Source organism: Cetorhinus maximus, chromosome 1 (genome assembly GCF_964194155.1).
Source record: "Cetorhinus maximus chromosome 1, sCetMax3.hap1.1, whole genome shotgun sequence".
Lineage (NCBI taxonomy): Eukaryota > Metazoa > Chordata > Chondrichthyes > Lamniformes > Cetorhinidae > Cetorhinus > Cetorhinus maximus.
Window position 1 is genome coordinate 207,005,802 of NC_135879.1, and position 17,954 is coordinate 207,023,755.

At 41.4% G+C, this 17,954-nt stretch overlaps 1 protein-coding gene across 13 annotated transcripts in view; it reads left to right on the forward strand.

The window, feature by feature from the left end:
* Positions 1-17,954, forward strand: part of tcf4 (transcription factor 4) — a 578,439-nt gene that overhangs the window by 516,926 nt on the left and 43,559 nt on the right. For all 13 annotated transcript variants that reach the window (XM_078552205.1, XM_078552262.1, XM_078552187.1 and 10 more), the window contains 2 exons: positions 26-102; positions 5,161-5,364. In XM_078552205.1, coding sequence (XP_078408331.1) covers positions 26-102; positions 5,161-5,364 — 281 coding nt within the window. The remainder of the gene's footprint in view (positions 1-25; positions 103-5,160; positions 5,365-17,954) is intronic.

Sequence of the window (17,954 nt, forward strand, 5' to 3'; positions counted from 1 at the left end):
TTTTAACCCTGATCTCTATTTTTAGCAGGTACCTCTGTGTGGTCCAGAAATGGAGGCCAGGGTCCATCCTCTCCCAATTATGAAGGCCCACTTCACTCTTTGGTAGGTCTGAGAATAAAAGGATGTAACAATATGCTATCAAAATAAAGCTGCACTCATTTCTTCCATTTACACATTTAACCCAGCAGTGTCTTTGAAGCTTTTTCCTTGTTGTTCCATTGGGGGGTAAATAGACCGATGCCTTGCTATTTCATGTCTTTAGGAGAATTCTGTATATAAGAAACTATAAGTGGAGAAAAGTGGTAGCATTTTAAAAAAAAGTTAGCTTTGTGAATTGCTGCCTGGGAACAGTGGAGTTCAGAGCCACATTCATATTTATTGGAAGGATAAGTCATACTTGGAGTAAGAAAAGGCACTCTCCTCCTTTAAAATTTATATTCTTCAAAATTTTCTTCTTGAAAATTGAGACTAACATAGAAAGCTCATTGTTTTGGGAGTAGAGGGGCAGCAAATGCAGGCCTAGCCAGCGACGTCCACATCCCGTGAAAGAATAAATAAATATCTCAGATAATGAGAGCAGAGTGGTAGGATTCATTTGCACCATGATCCCATGACCAACTGATCAGATCTAAGCTTTGCAGTCTTGAATTGTCCAGTCGTGACTGATGGTGGACAATTAAGCAACTCACTGGAGGACGAGGCTCCGCAAGTATTCCCATCTTCAATTCTGGGGGAGCCCAGCACATCAATGGAAAAGACTAGGCTGAAGCATTTGCAACCATCTTCAGAAAATATTGTTGAGTGGACGATCCACCTCCTCCGGAGGTCCCCAGCATCACAGATGCCAGTCTTCAGCCAATTCAGTTCACTCCATGTGATATCAAGAAATGGCTGAAGGCACTGGATACTGCAAAGGCTCTGGGCCCTGACGACATTCCAGCAATAGTACTGAAGGCTTGTGTTCCAGAATGACTTGCACCCCTAGCTAAGCTGTCCCAGCACAGCTGGCATCTACCTTTCAATGTGGAAAATTGTCCAGATATATCCTATCAGTCTACTCTCACTCATCAGCAAAATGATGGAAGGTGTTGTCGACGGTGCTATCAATCAGCACTTATTCAGCAATAACCTGCTCACTGATGCTCAATTTGGGTTCCGCGAGGGCCATTAAGCTCCTGACCTAATTATAGCTTTGGTCCAAAGATGGACCAAAGGTGAGGTGAGGTGATAGTGACTGCCCTTGACATGCAGGCATCATTTGACCAAGTGTGGCATCAAGGAGCCCTAGCAAAACTGAAGTCAATGGGAAACGGGGGAAAGCTCTCCGCTGGTTGGAGGCATAATAGCACAAAAGAAGATGGTTGTGGTTATTGGAAGTCAATCATCTCAGTCCCAAGGCATCACTGCAAGAGCTCCTCAGGGTAGTATCCTAGGCCCAACCATCTTCACCCACTTTATCAATGATCTTCTCTCCATCATGAGGTCAGAATTGGGGATATTCGCTGATGATTGTACAATATTCGGCACCTTTCGCGACTCCTCAGATACTGAAGCAGTCCATGTCCAAATGCAGCAAGACCTGGACAATGTCCAGGATTGGGCTGATAAGTGGCAAGTAATATGCGTGCCACACCAATGCCAAGCAATGACCATCTCCAACAAGAGAGTACCTAACCATTTCTCCTTGACATCAACATCCTGGGGGTTACCATTGACCAGAAACTGAACTGGACTAGCCTTTGGCTACAAGGGCTGGTCAGAAGCTGGAATTCTGCAGGGAGTAACTCAAATCCTAACTCCCCAAAGCCTGTCCACAATCTACAAGGCACAAGTCAGAAGTGTATAGAATTCTCTCCACTTGCCTGGATGAGTGTAGCTCCAACAAAACTCAAGAAGCTTGACACCATCCAGCAGCTGGCATGATTGGCACCCCATCAACCACCTTAAACATTCACTTCCTCCACCATCTACGCACTTTGGCAGCAGTGTACCATCTACAAGATGCACTGCAGCAACTTGCCAAGGCTCCTTCCAAACCCATGATTTCTACCACCTGGAAGGACAAGGGCAGCAGGTGCATGGGAACACCAGCGCCTGCAAGCACCCCTCCAAGTCACATTCCATCCTGACTTGGAACAATATCACTTTTCTTTCACTGTCACTAGGTCAAAGTCCTGGAACACCCTTCCTAACAGCACCGTGGGTGTACCTGCACCACATGGACTGCAGCAGTTCAAGGGCAATTGGAAATGGAGCCAGTGACTCCCATATCCCATGAAGGAATAAACAAATAAAACTTGTTGTTCCAGAAGCAAATATTTTCAGAGGGAGTGCTTCACTCACATCCACTATTTGTGACATCATTTGTGGCAGCAAAAATTGTGGGCGCCTGTGCATCCCTAGAAATCCTGCCAATTTTACGTCCAGTATGGCTAGAAGCCCAATGCAGGCTTACTTAAAGATATCCTTGCATTGGAGGCTGTACAGCAGAGGTTCATTAGATTGGTCCCTGTTGTCCTATCCTGAGTAAATTGGGTCTACATCCCCTAGAGTTTAGAAGAATGAGAGGTGATCTCATTGAAACATTCAAGATTATGAAGGGAATTGACAGGGTAGATACTAAGGTTATGTCCCCTGGCTGGGGAATCTAGAATGAAGAAGCCTAGTTTCAGGATAAGGGTTCAATCATTTAGGACTGAGATGAGGAGAAATTTTGTCACTCAAAGGATCCTGAATCGTTTGAATTCTCTACTCAAGAGGGTTATGGATGTGCCATAATTGAATATATTTAAGGCTGATTTTTGGTGTCTTGAAATTGAAACATATGTGGAACAGACGGGAAATGGAATTAATGCCGAAGATCAGCCATGATCATAGTGAATGGCAGAGCAGGCTCAATGGACCATATAGTCTTCATTTCCTACTTTTTATGTTCTAATACTTACAGTAAAGAGCCACATGTGAGCCCAGTAATGTCATGTTCAAACAGAACTCGGTTGCCATTTCGATATTAGGAACACTGCTAATTAGTAGCAGAGAAAAATGTTTGGCTTGTAGTTAAGTAGACTACATCCTGTGCCACAACCCAGTTTTCTTTTCTACCCTGTTCTGAGGTGGGAATCAAAGTTTGTTGTTAGTGCAGCTTGGAGAGACATTTACCTTGCATCTAACAGCCTTGTACCTGATTGGAATGCTTGACGCTGACATTGAAAGGTAGATTTTAAGATCATGTGTTGGTCAGGTTATTAGCATCCTAAGTGAAGATGAATTCCTATCTGCCTGAATTTTCGGTTAAAATAAAATGGAGTGCTGAAACACTAAGCAAAAAGGACTCAGAGCAACTAGACACTGACAAGGAAAAAATAAATAAAAATCAATCCAAAATACACCTCAAACACAATTTCGTGTTTTTTAATAAATTGATTTTGGGAATGTGGGTATCGATAACAAGGTCTGCAATTATTGTCCATTCCTAACTTGCTACGACTGACTTGCTGGGCCACTTCAGTTGACCATATTGATATGGAACTAGAGTAACATATAGGCCTAGCCAGGTAAGGGTGAGAACTTTCCCCCCTTAAGGACACTAGTGAACTGGCTGGATTTTAACAACAATCCAGCATTAGTCTTCTGATCACGTTTTACTGACACCAACTTTTGATTTCCAGCTTTTTAAAAAATTCATATTTTGAAACCGTCATCGTTGAACTTGATCCCACATTCACTAGATTATTAGTCCAGGACTCTGGATTATAATTCCAATAACATAATGACTATGCTACTGCCCCTTAATTGGGCATCTAAAAGATCTTTGAGGCATAAAGAAATTGGCGGGCACTTTCAGAACCACTCAAATTTATGTCAGGCACCTTATTCATGCCCAGTTATGGGGCATAGATGGTGGGAAAATTTACTTTGGGTGTCATGACCAAAGTGTTTCCTTCAGTCAAAGAAGTTGCATTTAAATTTTAAAAGTTGTTGTTTATATTGTGGTATTTCCAAGCTCTTCATTGCCCAGAATTGCAAACTATTGCCTTACTGGAAATATTTTTAAACTAGAGAGATAGGAAAGTAATCTTTGCAGTTTGGATTCAGGGATGCTGCTCCAATTATTAAGGTGTTCAGATGGAAATAGTGAACCCTTGGCTGGTGCTTAGTATGTACATGCAGCCTCATATTTCAAAACTTCGTCTGAAGTTCCCTGTCAATATTGCATCTTAAGACAACTGCCCGAGCTATGGAATAGTTTGGACTAAGTAAGCAATGGACTAGCTGCTACTGATTTAAATAGTTGACAGAATCAGGTAGAGAAAAATGCATTCAATAGTAAAATCACCTACTAATTCTGCAATATTATAATTTCTAGCAGCATATTTTTCCATTGGTTTCCTTACATATTGAATGTATTCTCAAAGGCTGCAAAGCAACATGCTATTCCTGTAACTACTAATGGGTTGTATTATCTTTGTGATGACCATTTTTGACAACTTTGAAATGTTTTAGAATGTAACAACAACTTTTATAGTGCCTTTAATGTAATGAAACATTCCAAGGCACTTTACGGGAGCATTAGAAAACAAAATGTGACATCAAGGCACCTAAGGAGATATTTAGGTTGGAAGACTAAAAGCCTGGTCAAAGTGGTTTGTTTTGAGGAGTGACTTAAGAGAGGTAGAGAGGCAGGGAGGTGTAGGGGGGATATTCCAGAGTTTAGAAACTAGGAAACTGAAAGCGTGGCCGCCAATGGTGGAGCAATTAAAATCAGGGATATGTAACTGGCCAGAATTAGAGGAGCACAGAAACTTCAGAGGGTTATGGGGCTGGAGGAGATTATAGAGATGGGGGCGAGTCCGTGGATGGATTTGAAAACAAGGATGAGAATTTTAAAATCAAGCTGTTGCTTGACAGGGAGCCAATGTAGGTCAGTGAGCACAGGGGTGATGGGTGAATGGGACGTGGTGAGAATTAAGACTTGAATGACCTCAAGTGTACAGAGGGTAGAACGTGAAGACCAGGCAGGAGTGCATTGGAATAGAAAGCCTAAAGGTAACAAACTATGTGTGAGGCATGACTGAAGCAAAATTGTTGCTCTCATTGCATGGAAATAGCCGAGAATATTTGTATGCATCGTGATTACAAGTTTTTCAATTTTGTTTTTAGCAAACCCGGATTGAAGACCGCTTAGAAAGATTGGATGATGCCATACACGTCCTGCGAAACCACGCGGTGGGACCCTCAACAGCCATGCCCAGTAGCCATAGCGACTTGCACAGTTTAATAGGGGCATCACACAATGGACCGATGGGAGGCTTGGCGTCAGGATATGGGACAGGCTTGCTGTCAGCCAACAGACACACCTTAATGGTAAGACACCAGCATTGACACCTGCCTGAAAAAAACTCTGTTGGTATTTGAGAGCTCTAGCAGATGGTGTGCCAATGCACACTTATTTTATTAGCAAATACATGTGGACTACAAGTTCTAGTGATCTGACCTTTTTCAAAAAAAAGTTGTACTTCATTCAAGATCTCCGATCAGGTTTAGTGTTGAAAATATTTTATTTGGAAAGATGACACTTAAAAAAACGGTGACTGGATTTGATTAAATAGAGAATGCACAGCCATGTGGTCAGCATTTGAATGAGATGATCGCTTAATGTTCAAGATATGTAACCCTTCATCATTTTAATCTGGGTTAGCGTGAGTTAATACCTTTTCATGGGTGGATGGGGGGGTGTGCAAACAAGAAATGAGAAAATTGCTGAACGATGTGAATGAACTGAGACACTTGGAGGTTTGAATATGTAATCCAGTGAAAATTGGGTTGCAGATAGACAAAGCCATAAAAAGGTCACCAAAGTTTTGGGTTTATGCATAGATACATAAAGCACAAGTGTAAAGAAGTAGCAATTTGTACAAAACATATGATTCAACAGCTGAGCAATTTTTGGTCACTGTTGTAGAACAGATATTGAAACCACGGAGAACATGTTTTGTAGATGTACCAGGATCGGGTTATGTGGAGCACAGTAATTATGTGTTCGGGAGTTATTTCTATTGGAGGTGGGAAGGCTAATAGAGTACTTAATAGAAGTATTTAAAATGATGAAGGGCTTTAATGGAGCGAATAGTGAATTTTTTCTCTCTTTCTCTGCCAGTGAGTCAAATACAAGGGGTTTTCAATTTAAACCTTTCACTGAAGAGAGTGATAAATAAGCTTAGGAGAAATCTCTAATTACAGAGGGTCAGGGGAGCATGGAATTCTCCCACAAGAAAAGGCTGATTCAGAGACTATTGCATTTTTAAATATTTGAATGCAAAGGGCAATGGAAATAGTTCTGGATTGTCAAAATGACCACCCCAGAAACAATGAATCAAATGACCTTTTCCTATGCTGTAAACCTTTAGATTTCTGTCAAACAAGTGAAGGTTATCCCCAAAACTTTAACTTATCTTTGCTTGGCCAGGTTACCAACTTACGCATTAGGAGCAGGGGTAGACCACTCGGCCTTTCGAGCCTGCTCCACCATTCAATAAGACTGATCTCATTTTAACCACAACTCCACATTCCTGCCTACTCCTGATGACCTTTCAACCCCTTATCAAGAATTTATCTATCTTGGCCATGAAGGTATTCAAAGATTCTGCCTCAACCACCTTTTGAGGAAGAGAATTCTGAAGACTCACGACCCTCTGAGAGAAAAGAATTCCTCACCTCCATTTTAAATGGGCGACCCCTTATTTTTAAACAGTGACCCTTAGCTCTAGATTCTCCCACAAGAGGAAACATCCTTTTCACATCCACCCTATCAAGTCCCCTCAGGATCTTATATGTTTCAATCAAGTCATCTCTTACTCTTTTAAACTCCAGTAGATACAAGCCTAGCTTGTCCTCATAAGCCAACCCGTCGGTTCTAGGTATTAATGTAGTAAACCTTCTCTGAACTGCTTCCAATGGATTTACATCTTTTCTTAAATAAAGGGACCAGTACTGTACACAGTACACCAGATGTGATCTCACTAACATCCTGTATAACTGAAGCATAACCTCCTTACTCTTGTATTCAATTCCCCTTGCAATAAACGCTAGTATTCTCTTAGCTTTGCTAATCACTTGCTGTACCTGCATACTAACCTTTTGTGATTCATGCACTAGGATACCCAGATCCCTCTGCTGCTCAGAATTCTGCAATCTCTCACTGTTTAGATAATAGGCTTCTTTTTTATCCATCCTGCCAAAATGGAAAACCTCATATTTTTCCACATTACACTTCATTTGCTAGGTCTTTGTCCATTCACCTAACCTATCTACAGCCTCTTGAAGTCTCCTTATGTCTTCTTCACAACTTACTTTCCTACTTATCTTTGTGTCAATCTGCTGGGCAATTACAACATTTTGTATATTAATTCCCATCTTCTACAGTTGACATTTAAATCTTAATATATTTTATAGTGATATTTCTTTCCAATTTTGTTAGTTATTGACTTTCATCCATGAGCAGGATTGCTGGAACAAATGTATAGGAGACTCAGCCCTATTCCATTCTCCCCATCACCCCGAACACCAGAGTCTGTATTCTGTGGATGGTACTTTTAACCTTTCTCTCCCATTACTCCTCACACCCCTACTTCCGCTGAGATAGTTAGCTGGAACTGAGATGTGATTCCACAGGCAACAGTAGCCTAAGTGACCATTTTTAAGGTGAAAGCCCAGCTGGTAAGTATTAGAAGACTGTTTAACTGTGAAAGGCATCATAGGTAAGACAACTAAGACTCACCACATGAGCAGGCTTCACCAAAGGTCCTGAGATCAGTTAATTCAGCACAGACCAGGGTTGAATTTTGGAGTTTCTTGTCTGAATGTACTGTACTTAATAGTTCTCTTATACATGGCATTATCAGGGGAGCTTTCTTGTAGCCTTTCCAACTATGAAGGGTTCCATTAGACATACTGTCAGCAGTTTGAAAAAAAGATTTTATTTTCTTACACATTTTTAACATATATTCATTCCTGTGTTGTGGGCCTCTACAGCAAGGCTGCCATTTATTGCCCACCTCTAGTTGTTGAATTCGATACAACTGAGTGGTTTACTAGGGCACTTCAGAGCGAAGCTGAGTGAAACATGTTAGTATGGGATTGGAACACATCTAAGTCAGAGCAGGTAAGGACAGCACATTTCCTTCCCTAAGGAACAATAAGTGAGGAATTTTTAAAACGGAATTCAAATTTTCAAACTGCCATAATGCTATATAAATTCACATTCTCAGGATTATCAGTTCGGGGCTTTGGATTGCTAGTCCCTTAGAACAACCATTGCACTACTGTATGCACACATCTTTGGGCCTTGGTTTACAGAGATATTTAATTCTCAATAACTTGGTGAAAAATAAACGTTTCAGTAAATTCTGAGTAAAAGTACTGTAGAATTTTGTAATCCAGTGACCAGCTAAAAAAGGGTCATTTGTGGTTAGGTTCTATATCACTACTGTCTGCATTGGGGCATAAGACCTGTTGAATCATATACAGTACAGAAGGAGGATATTCGGTCCATCATGTTCGTGACAGCTCTCTGCAAAAGCAGTTTAGCTAGCCCCACTCCCCCAACCTTTCCAGGTAGCCCTACAAGCTCTTTTTTTTCCCCTTCAGGTGCTTATCCAGTTCCCTTTTGAGAAACCATATTGAATCTGCCTCCATTATCCTCTCAAGCAGCACATTCCGGATCCTAAACAATTGCTTCACAAGAAGATTTTTCCTCATTTCATCCTTGGTTCTATTACCAAGCACCTTAAGTCGGTATCCTCTGGTTTTTGATCCTTTCACCAATGGCAATAGTTTCTCTCTGTCTGCTATATCTAGGCCCCTCATGATTTTGAACACTTTTCTTAAATCTCCTCAATCTTTTCTCTAAGGGGAACAAAATTAAATGCAGGATGCCTTGCGTAATAGTAATCATGATCTGGAGCAGAATTGTTTTGAATTCTCTCCTCCATTTTATATGCATCATGTTTGGCTGATGCGTTAGTAGCATAATTCAATCTCAATAGTGGGGGAGGGTTCACGTGAGTGGAGATTTGGAAAGCTAAAGACAAGCGACAAGGCAATAATACAGGTTAGCGATGCAGGCAATGATAACCGGAGTGTGACAGGCAAGGACAGAGCGGACAAAGATAAGAGTGTACCAGCAAATAAAGTCGGAGTTGGGAAAAATGGTAATAGGACAGAATTAAAGGCTCTTTATCTGAATGCGTGCAGCATTCCTAACAAGATGGATGAATTGATAGCACAAATAGAAACAAGTGAGTATTTGATAGCTGTTACAGAGACGTGGTTGCAAAGTGACCACAACTGGGACCTGAATATTCGAGGGTATTTGAAAAATGAGACAGGGTGGCTTAGTTTGGAGGATCAAAATGTAGAATCAGTTTGGGTGGAGATGATAAATAGCAAAAGGAATTAAGTCACTGATGGGAGTGGTTTATAGGCCCCTGACAGTATTTACAATACAGCACAGTGTATAGATTAAGAAATAATGGGGGATTGTACAAAGGGCACTGCAATAATCATGGGAGATTTTAATCTGGAGGGTGAATTCATAAGAGTATATTCAGAACAGTTGGTTCTCAAACCAACTAGGGAACAGACTATTATAGACCTGGTAATGCGTAATGTGACAGGATTAATTAATGATCTCTTAGTAAAGGATCCTGCAGGTAAGAGTGATCGTAAGATGATAGAATTTCTCATTCAGTTAGAGGGTGAGAAATGTGGGTCTTAAACTTAAATAAAGTCATTTACAAGGATATGAAGGCAGAGTTAACTAAAGTGGAATGGGCAGACAGGGTTAGAAACCTGCAAAGGATGAGTAAAGAAAAAGAGGGAAAAATTAGAGAATGAGAGAAAACTAGCCAGAAATATGAAAACAGACAGTAAAAGTTATTCCAAGTATATAAAAAGGAAGAGGGTAGATATTGTAAGTGTTGAATCCTTAATAGTCTGAGACCGGGGAATTAATAATGGGAAATAAGAAAATGGCAGAGACTTTGAACAAGTTTTCTTCATTTTCCTTTACAGTAGCAGACACAGAAAGCATCCCAAGAATAGTAGAAAATTAAGAGACAAAAGAGAGGAAGGAACTTAAAACAATCATAATCGGTAGGGAAAATGTTCTAGGAAATCTATTGGAATTAAAGTCCAACTAGTCCCCTGGACCCGATGGAGCCTATCCTAGAGTCTTAAAGGAAGAGGCTGCAAAGATAGTGGATACATTGGTTGTAATCATCCAAAATTTCCTAGGCCCTGGATAGGTCCCAGTGGACTGGAAAACTGCAAATATAACACCACTATTCAAGAAAGGAGGGAGACTGAAAACAGGAAAACAGCTAGTCTAACACCTGTCATTGGGAAAACGCTAGAATCTATTATTAAAGAGGTAGCAGCGGGACATTTAGAAAATCATAACACAATCAAGCATGATTTCCCTTTCATAAACCAGCAGTTTTATGAAAGGGAAATCATGTTTGAAGTTTTTTTTTAAGAGTTCTTTGAGGATGTAACAAGCAGGGTGAATAAAGGGGAACCAGGAGATGTAGTGTATTGGGATTTCCAAAAGGCATTTTGATAAGGTCCCACATTAAAGGTCACTACACAAGATAAAAGCCCATGGTGTTGAGGATGATACATTAGCATGGATAGAGGATTGGCTAACTAACAGGAAACAGAGATCAGGATAATTGGATCATCTTTAGGTTGGCAACCTGTAACTAGTAGGGTGCTGCAGGGATCTGTGCTGGGGCCTCAACTATTTAAGATCTATAATAATGACTTGGATGAAGGAACATTCTGTATTGTAGCCAAATTTGTTTGTTACAAAGATAGGTAGGAAAGCAAGTTGTGAGGAGGATACAAAGAGTCTGCAAAGGGAATTAGATAGTTTAAGTGAGTGGGCAAAAAGATTGGCAGATAAAATATAATGTGGGACAACATGATGTTCACTCTGGCAGGAAGAATAAAAAAGCAGAATATTATTTAAAAGGAGAGAGGCTGCAGGACACTGCGGTATAGAGGGATCTGCGTGTTCTTATACATGAATCACAAAAAGTTAGCATTCAGGCACCACAAGTAATTAAGAAAGCAAATGGAATGTTGACCTTTATTACAAGGTGGTTAGAATATAAAAGTAGGAAAGTCTTGCTGCAGCTATACAGAGCATTGGTGAGACCACATCTGGAGTACTGTGATTAAAAACAAAAAACTACTGCGGATGCTGGAAATCCAACACAAAAACAAAATTACCTGGAAAAACTCAGCAGGTCTGGCAGCATCGGCGGAGAAGAAAAGAGTTGATGTTTCGAGTCCTCATGACCCTTCAGCAGAACTGAGTAAAGTTAGGAGAGGGGTGAAATATAAGCTGATAATAAGCTTATAACTTATGAAGAGTATATTGTTATCTAACTTATTCTGACTTATATTTTGTTATTTTATAAAATTTTGTTTTAAAGAGGATTGATGATTATAACCACTTTGAGGGCGATAGTGGGTAACCCCTGAAAACAGACGCAGGGATTGCAATGTGCAATTAATCCACTTATGTTGATTGAAATGCAGGCAACACGCCAACTTCATACTGTCTGTTTATTATAATCATTTCTACATGTAGCCAGTGCTGGTCTTGCCATTCATTCACTGTGCACATCAACAAGGAGTCCAAAATCATAACTTTCAAGCACCACTTAACCTCTATCTCTTGAAGGAGCAGTACATTGTGGCTGGAGCAGACGCTGGGAGTCACACAGGAAGTGAATCTGTCCCAGGAACCATAAGTGGTACACCATGGGAGAGCATGGGCTCCAAGTATTTCCCATGCTGCACTGGAGATCTTGGTGGAGTAGGCAAAGAGGAGGAGAGATGTCCTGTATCTACAGAGCGGCAGGAGGCCCTCTAGACACATGGTCAAAAGACAGTGGAAACAGATGGCAATGGAGGTCAATGCCAGGAGTCAAGCCCTGATGACCTGAATGCAGTGCCGCAAGAAGCTCAATGACCTCATGAGTGGTCAAAGTCAGTGAATAAATCTTAAAATGCCATATCCTAGCAACTGTACCACTAAACTTAGGTACTGCTCAATTCAACGTAACCCCATCACTCACATCTTAACAATCGCTATCAGTCAAGCCTTGTACCTAACATTCAGAGCTTGAAACACAGCCCTCACACTTTGCACTATTGAAAGCCTCACGCCCGCATTTCGCACAATGACAGCCAGATTAGCCAAACGGATTACACAATGCTTACTGAACATTTCCCTCTCTCTTGTAGGGCAAGTTGCCAGACAGCTGGAGGAAGCAGGAGCTAACTGGAGGGGGACAGGCACCACTGCATTTAATAACCTCCTTGGAGGAAACAGTGCTGGCCATTATTAAAACGGCCATTGCTGAGGCCATAGCCAGTGTCAGGGTTGAAACCGTCAAAAGATGACAGTATCTCGAATCTAATTCTTCTTCTCGCATCCCACTTTCCCCTCATCCCTCAACCTTTTCTGATTTACATGCTGTAGGTGATGTAGTCATGCACCTCCAGCTTTCTCTCCACCTCCTCTCACCACAACCTTATCTGTGTGCCTTCTTCCTTTCAGATACCTAAGAATTACAGCCTTGGCCAAGCAGTGGAAGAGCACCAACAAGAAAGTGATGAGGAAGTCACAGTGCCATCGCTTGATTTCACACTTGCATCCACTAGTTCAGATACTGACACTGTGTAATTGAGAGGACAGATTAGAGGCATGATCTGCATGTGATGAGGCGTCAATCACACATGTGCGGCAGGCAGGGAATGGGGCTAGTACAGCACAAGTGCCAGCTCGCAGATGGTGAGGTGCCTAACGGATTTTGTGGCAGCCTACAGGGGAGTGCTGACAAAATTTCTTGATGTATTGGGAAACCTGCAGTAAACATCAAACAGCAGGGAAGATTCTGACAGCAACTTTGTGCATAACTTAGAACCCATCCCTACCAGCATGGAAGTGGTGAACATTTCCATTTGCACACTTACGGACCCACCTCTGATGCAGTGCCTGACGGCTGGTTTTGCAACCTCCATTGTAGCACAAGCCGCAGAATGCTCAACACCCGAGTCCTGAAATGGAAGATCAAATTTGTGTCATCATAGCTGTGTCTTATGGTATTCAGAGGAGCTTTCTCCAAAAGTTTACAAGGATTCCTGAGATGCTGCCCTAGGGAAGTGGCACTGGCTCCATGGCAAACAAACTTGGTGTCCTTTCTCAGGATGGCAGCATTCATGCTCTTGTACATGCTACTCTGCTAGTGCCCTTGGTGTTTCCTATTAGCCAGTCTGAGGTCAGATCTTCTCTGTCCAGACCTTCTCTGGAAGTCAGCAAACTTCCATCAGTGTCACTTCAGGCTTCAGGTACTTGGGGGTAGCACTGCATCAGAGCACTTGGACTAGGCAAGGCACATGGAAGACAGGCACTAAGGGAGTGCACCAGGGTTGTTAGTTCACATCCAGCACCCGCAAAGCAATGTGCAAGTAGGTAACAGCACCCTGCACCATGGGCAAGATGGCAATCTTAAAAAAACTATGTGCTCACTTTGTCTGCTTTACTCTGGCGAGAGAGAATGAAATATAGTTACCTCTCTTTTTAAAGAGAGCATTAGTAACCTCTTGCACGTAACAGTGGACAGCAAACTGTGAGACGTTGCAAATATCTCCAGCTCGAGCCTGGAAGGAGCCAGACACACAAAAGTTCTTTGCCACGGTCACCTTCACAACCACTGGCAATTTGGTCCTTTCCCTCTGGGGTTGCAGCTGTGGCTGCAGCAAGTGGCAGATTTCAGGGAGGGCGTCCTTAATGAAGTGCAGACATTTCACACATTGTTTCTTGCTAAGTTTTACGTAGGGGAATGGTTCCCTGAACACCTTGGGTCGATATAGTCTCCTGCTGAGAGTCCTTTTCCCACCTGTATTTCCTTGCTATGCAGCTTGCCCTGTTCTGCATGGCCTCATTTTCCCTGTCATGCTGTTTTCCAAGGGGAATGTCCTCTACTACACCCTTATCTGGGAGCCTGGTTAGTGCAGAAACCTTGAAGTCAGAAAAAGTCTTTCAGTACCTGCCACATCACTCCCTGTAAACTTTTACAACTTGAAACAACCATAAAAAGTTACAAAAACTTGTACAATTGTAGCGACAGCCGGAAGAATTCAAATCAACAGCTATCCTGTATGATAATTCCTTTAAATAGCGCCGGTGGAAGCGCAGTGAGGTTGGCAGGCTCTTCTTGCAAATTAACACATGTTCACCTGTGCAAGGTTAAGAGCTGTCTTTGGCTGGTGCATTGAGCTCCTTTCTCAATTTGTTTGTGGGTACAAGTGCTTGTTTTGGTGGAGGTCAAACATCACCTGAGTTCTCACTGTTTCCTCAGCTCTCTGCTGCATCATCATTTTGTCAATTCCATAATTAACCATTTCCTTCTTCCACTTTTCGCATCTCACAAACTCTTTTTTCTTTGGCTGAATGGGTGAGCTGGAAACTTGCTCCCATTCCTCCATCATTTCCATGTATTAGCCAACCACTGCACACTGGCATTACTCCCTTTTGTTCATACTTAATACCTCCCTACGCAGCAAGCATGAAAGAAATCAGGAATTTTGTGTTAAAAAGATTGAAGGCTAAAACCTGCGTTTTGCCATGGTCTTACTCAATGGAACTCCAAAATATGGTGTCCCCCGCTTTATTTTAGCATGGGAGATCAAAGAGGAGAGTTTTGCATTTAGCTTGAGGCATATGAGGCTGCCTTGTGTCACAGAGATTGTGGATAATCACCAACCGCTGCAGACAAGGGTAGAGTTGTGATTTAAAAACAGAACGTGCTGAAAAATCTCAGCAGGTCTGACAGCATCTGTGGAGAGAGGAACAGAGTTAAAGCTTTGAGTCCAATTTGACGCTTCTTCGGAACTCAGTTGTGATTACCGGCTGTCACTGCTGAAACCTCAGGGTAGCAACAGAGCCTGAAAACACTGCATTCTGTGGACGTTCAAAAGGCATAAGTATGTAGTTAAATATGAAATGGAGGAGGGTGCATGTGGTGTGGTACTAAGCCATGTAGTGTGGTACTAAGCCTTACAAACCACAAGAACTCTGGTTCGATTCCCAGTCTGTGTTGAATTAACTGATCCTAGCCTCAGCAACATTTTGCTGCAGCGCTGTTGTGCTGGATGTGGGCCGAATCAGCTGAGGCTCCTGCTCCTAACTGCCATCAAGTGACCTCAGTTTGAAAGTACACAAGTGTAGATAGTGAGTGTAGGTCAAAATAAGCTCAGCTTTGATGCCTTCCGTGGTCAAATAGCCTGCTGACACTCGCTGTTCAGCCTCGTACATCAATCCTGGCTGGAGGGCTGCTGGCACCCATTGAACCACATTTCTGCATGAGTCAGTGCCTTTGGAAAAGGAAAGAAGGAATTTGGCAAAAAAAAACTTTTGACCACTTAGGTCAGTTGCCAAAAATGTTGCAATTGGCTTCACATCAGCAGTTTGTAATCATTAAAGATTGTTTGCCAAAGTGCTTTATTCTAATATTAATTAATGGAGGAAATATGTTGCGGTCCAAGGTGTTTTTTTGGAACCAGAATGTAAAGGAAAAGCATACATTTTGTGCTTTTGAAATGGGATAGCTCGTGAAAGTTGCAGGAATTTTTTTCCGTGGAAGCTAATGACCTAAGTTAATTGCAAAGGTAAGTAGAAACAGCATCTGTGCGTGGTCACTTTAAAGCTGGTTTGGGCCAGTTGATGGTTTCCATCCTGATGGTAGAAATCAACTTCAAAAAAAAAGAAAATTCTGGGAGAAGGATGCTAATCCTTTCCACATTTTGGGATTTTAGTACTTGAAGCAGGTCATAAAGATGAAGCCAAATTCTTGTCAGTAAAGTAACAGTGGGTGGCTAGTAATGGAAACACATGTTACCAACCAGACAGTGGGAGGATCGCTCCCTCATTGCACACCCCCATACCCTTTTGTTTTATTGCTTTGTAAACAATGCCTTTAGACTGTATCTTCTGTGCATATGATTAGCAGACGCACATCAGCTCCAGCTGTGTTTGTTTTATGTGGCAGATATTTATTAACGTGTTGTCCTAAAGTGGTCTGTTTACTTATTGCCACGTTGTAACATTAAAGTGAGATCTTTTCTTTAATCAGTGCAGTTAATCTATTGATGATGTAATTACAGACTGTAATGTTGTAGGGAGTTTTGTTTTCACTGCCCAGCTCTCTCCCCACCTATCCTGCAGGGAGGACTCTGTGGCTAGCGATCAGGAATGGCCTTTTTCCATTTGCAGCCTCCAATCTAATGCCAAGGCTGAGGTAATTTTACAGCAAAAATTTACCTTCTCGACCGCTGAACACCTTGGGAAAGCAGGAGCTTAAACAAAACCCACATTCATTCGCTTATTGATAATTCGTGGGATAAACTTTCTACTGTACAATATTCCTACAATTAAGAGACTGCACAGAACAACAGATTATTTAACAACGCATGTAGACGGAATTTATTTGTGAAGCAGAGCAAAGTAGAATTTTAGAAAATATATAGATTTTATAACTATTGCAGTATTGCCACATAAGTTTTGGCAAAAAAAAAGTAGAATTCTGGAAATTCATAATGTTAATGAGTGTTTGGAAGAATAAGAAGTTTGTCTGTAAGCCTTTACTTCAACTGTTATTCTTTCATTGTTTAGTTGTTCCTGTAGGGAATGAGAAAGCTAATGAATAATTACAGTGCAAACAGGACCTTCATGCTTTTACACAGCTGTGGGTTTAGTTTTTCATGCTAGCCTGTGCTTCAAGCCTCTTGCCATCATTTGTGGTTGCGCACAAAAGCCTACACACACGAACATGCAACACTGGAATTTGTGAGTGATCCACTGGGCTGTGCCTTCTGCAGACAGTCATTTGGGAACATGATGTATGGGAGGCTCCATGATTTGTCTTTAAGTTTCTCAGTTAACTGTGATGGTCATAAGCCAAGGCTATATACAGCCTAATGGATGGCTAAGTGTGAAAAATAACAACCAAACAATACAGTTCAAAGGATAAATAATTCAGATAAGCGATGACAGTTAAACAATTAAAAGTCCATTCCTCCCCTCTATATGTTCATCAAAATAGAAAATTTCCAGAGTTTTACATTAAGCTAACAGGTCTAATATACTGCAAAGCTGCAAAATTTATATATTTTCTAAAATTCTATTATGTTTCCCTTTACAAATAAATATATGCACACTTTTCTGTTAATAATCTGTTGGTCCATACAGTTACAATATGCCAGTGTATTGCTGTCATCAGGTGGCAACACTACACGCAACATTAATTTTGCCTGTCTTAGCTTCTGCCAAACTCCAACCATTCTTTGTTGTGAACTGCGAAGCCCAGGTAGGAAGCTTGTGGTATAGTACCAAGACTGAAAGTAATAAAATAGATGATGACAACACAACAATATAGCACCTTTAACATAGTAAACATGCCAAGGCTCTTCACATGAACATTACCGAACAAGTTCAGACATTGAATCATGTGAGGAGATATTAAGACATGTAACTAAAAGCTTGGTCAAAGACGTGGGTTTCAAAGGAGGAGAGAGAGGTGGAGCAATTTAGAGCGATGAAAATCTGGTATGCACAAGAGGCCAGAATTTGGAGGAGTGCAAATTGAGAAGCGTTTGACCACTTCCCTTAGTTAAGCACCACGACACAGCGAGAGAAGGCCAGTTTCACATTTCAGTGCAAAGGATTGTCAATAATCCCATGAGCCCTGCTTCTAATTTAGAACAAAGAAATCTTATTTTGTATTGTGAAATCCGAATTCTGAAAATCATTGCTCATATTTAGGACGTAGGTTGCATGGTGCCTGGATAGCTGTTAATGTTTCATAACACTGCTATTTTCT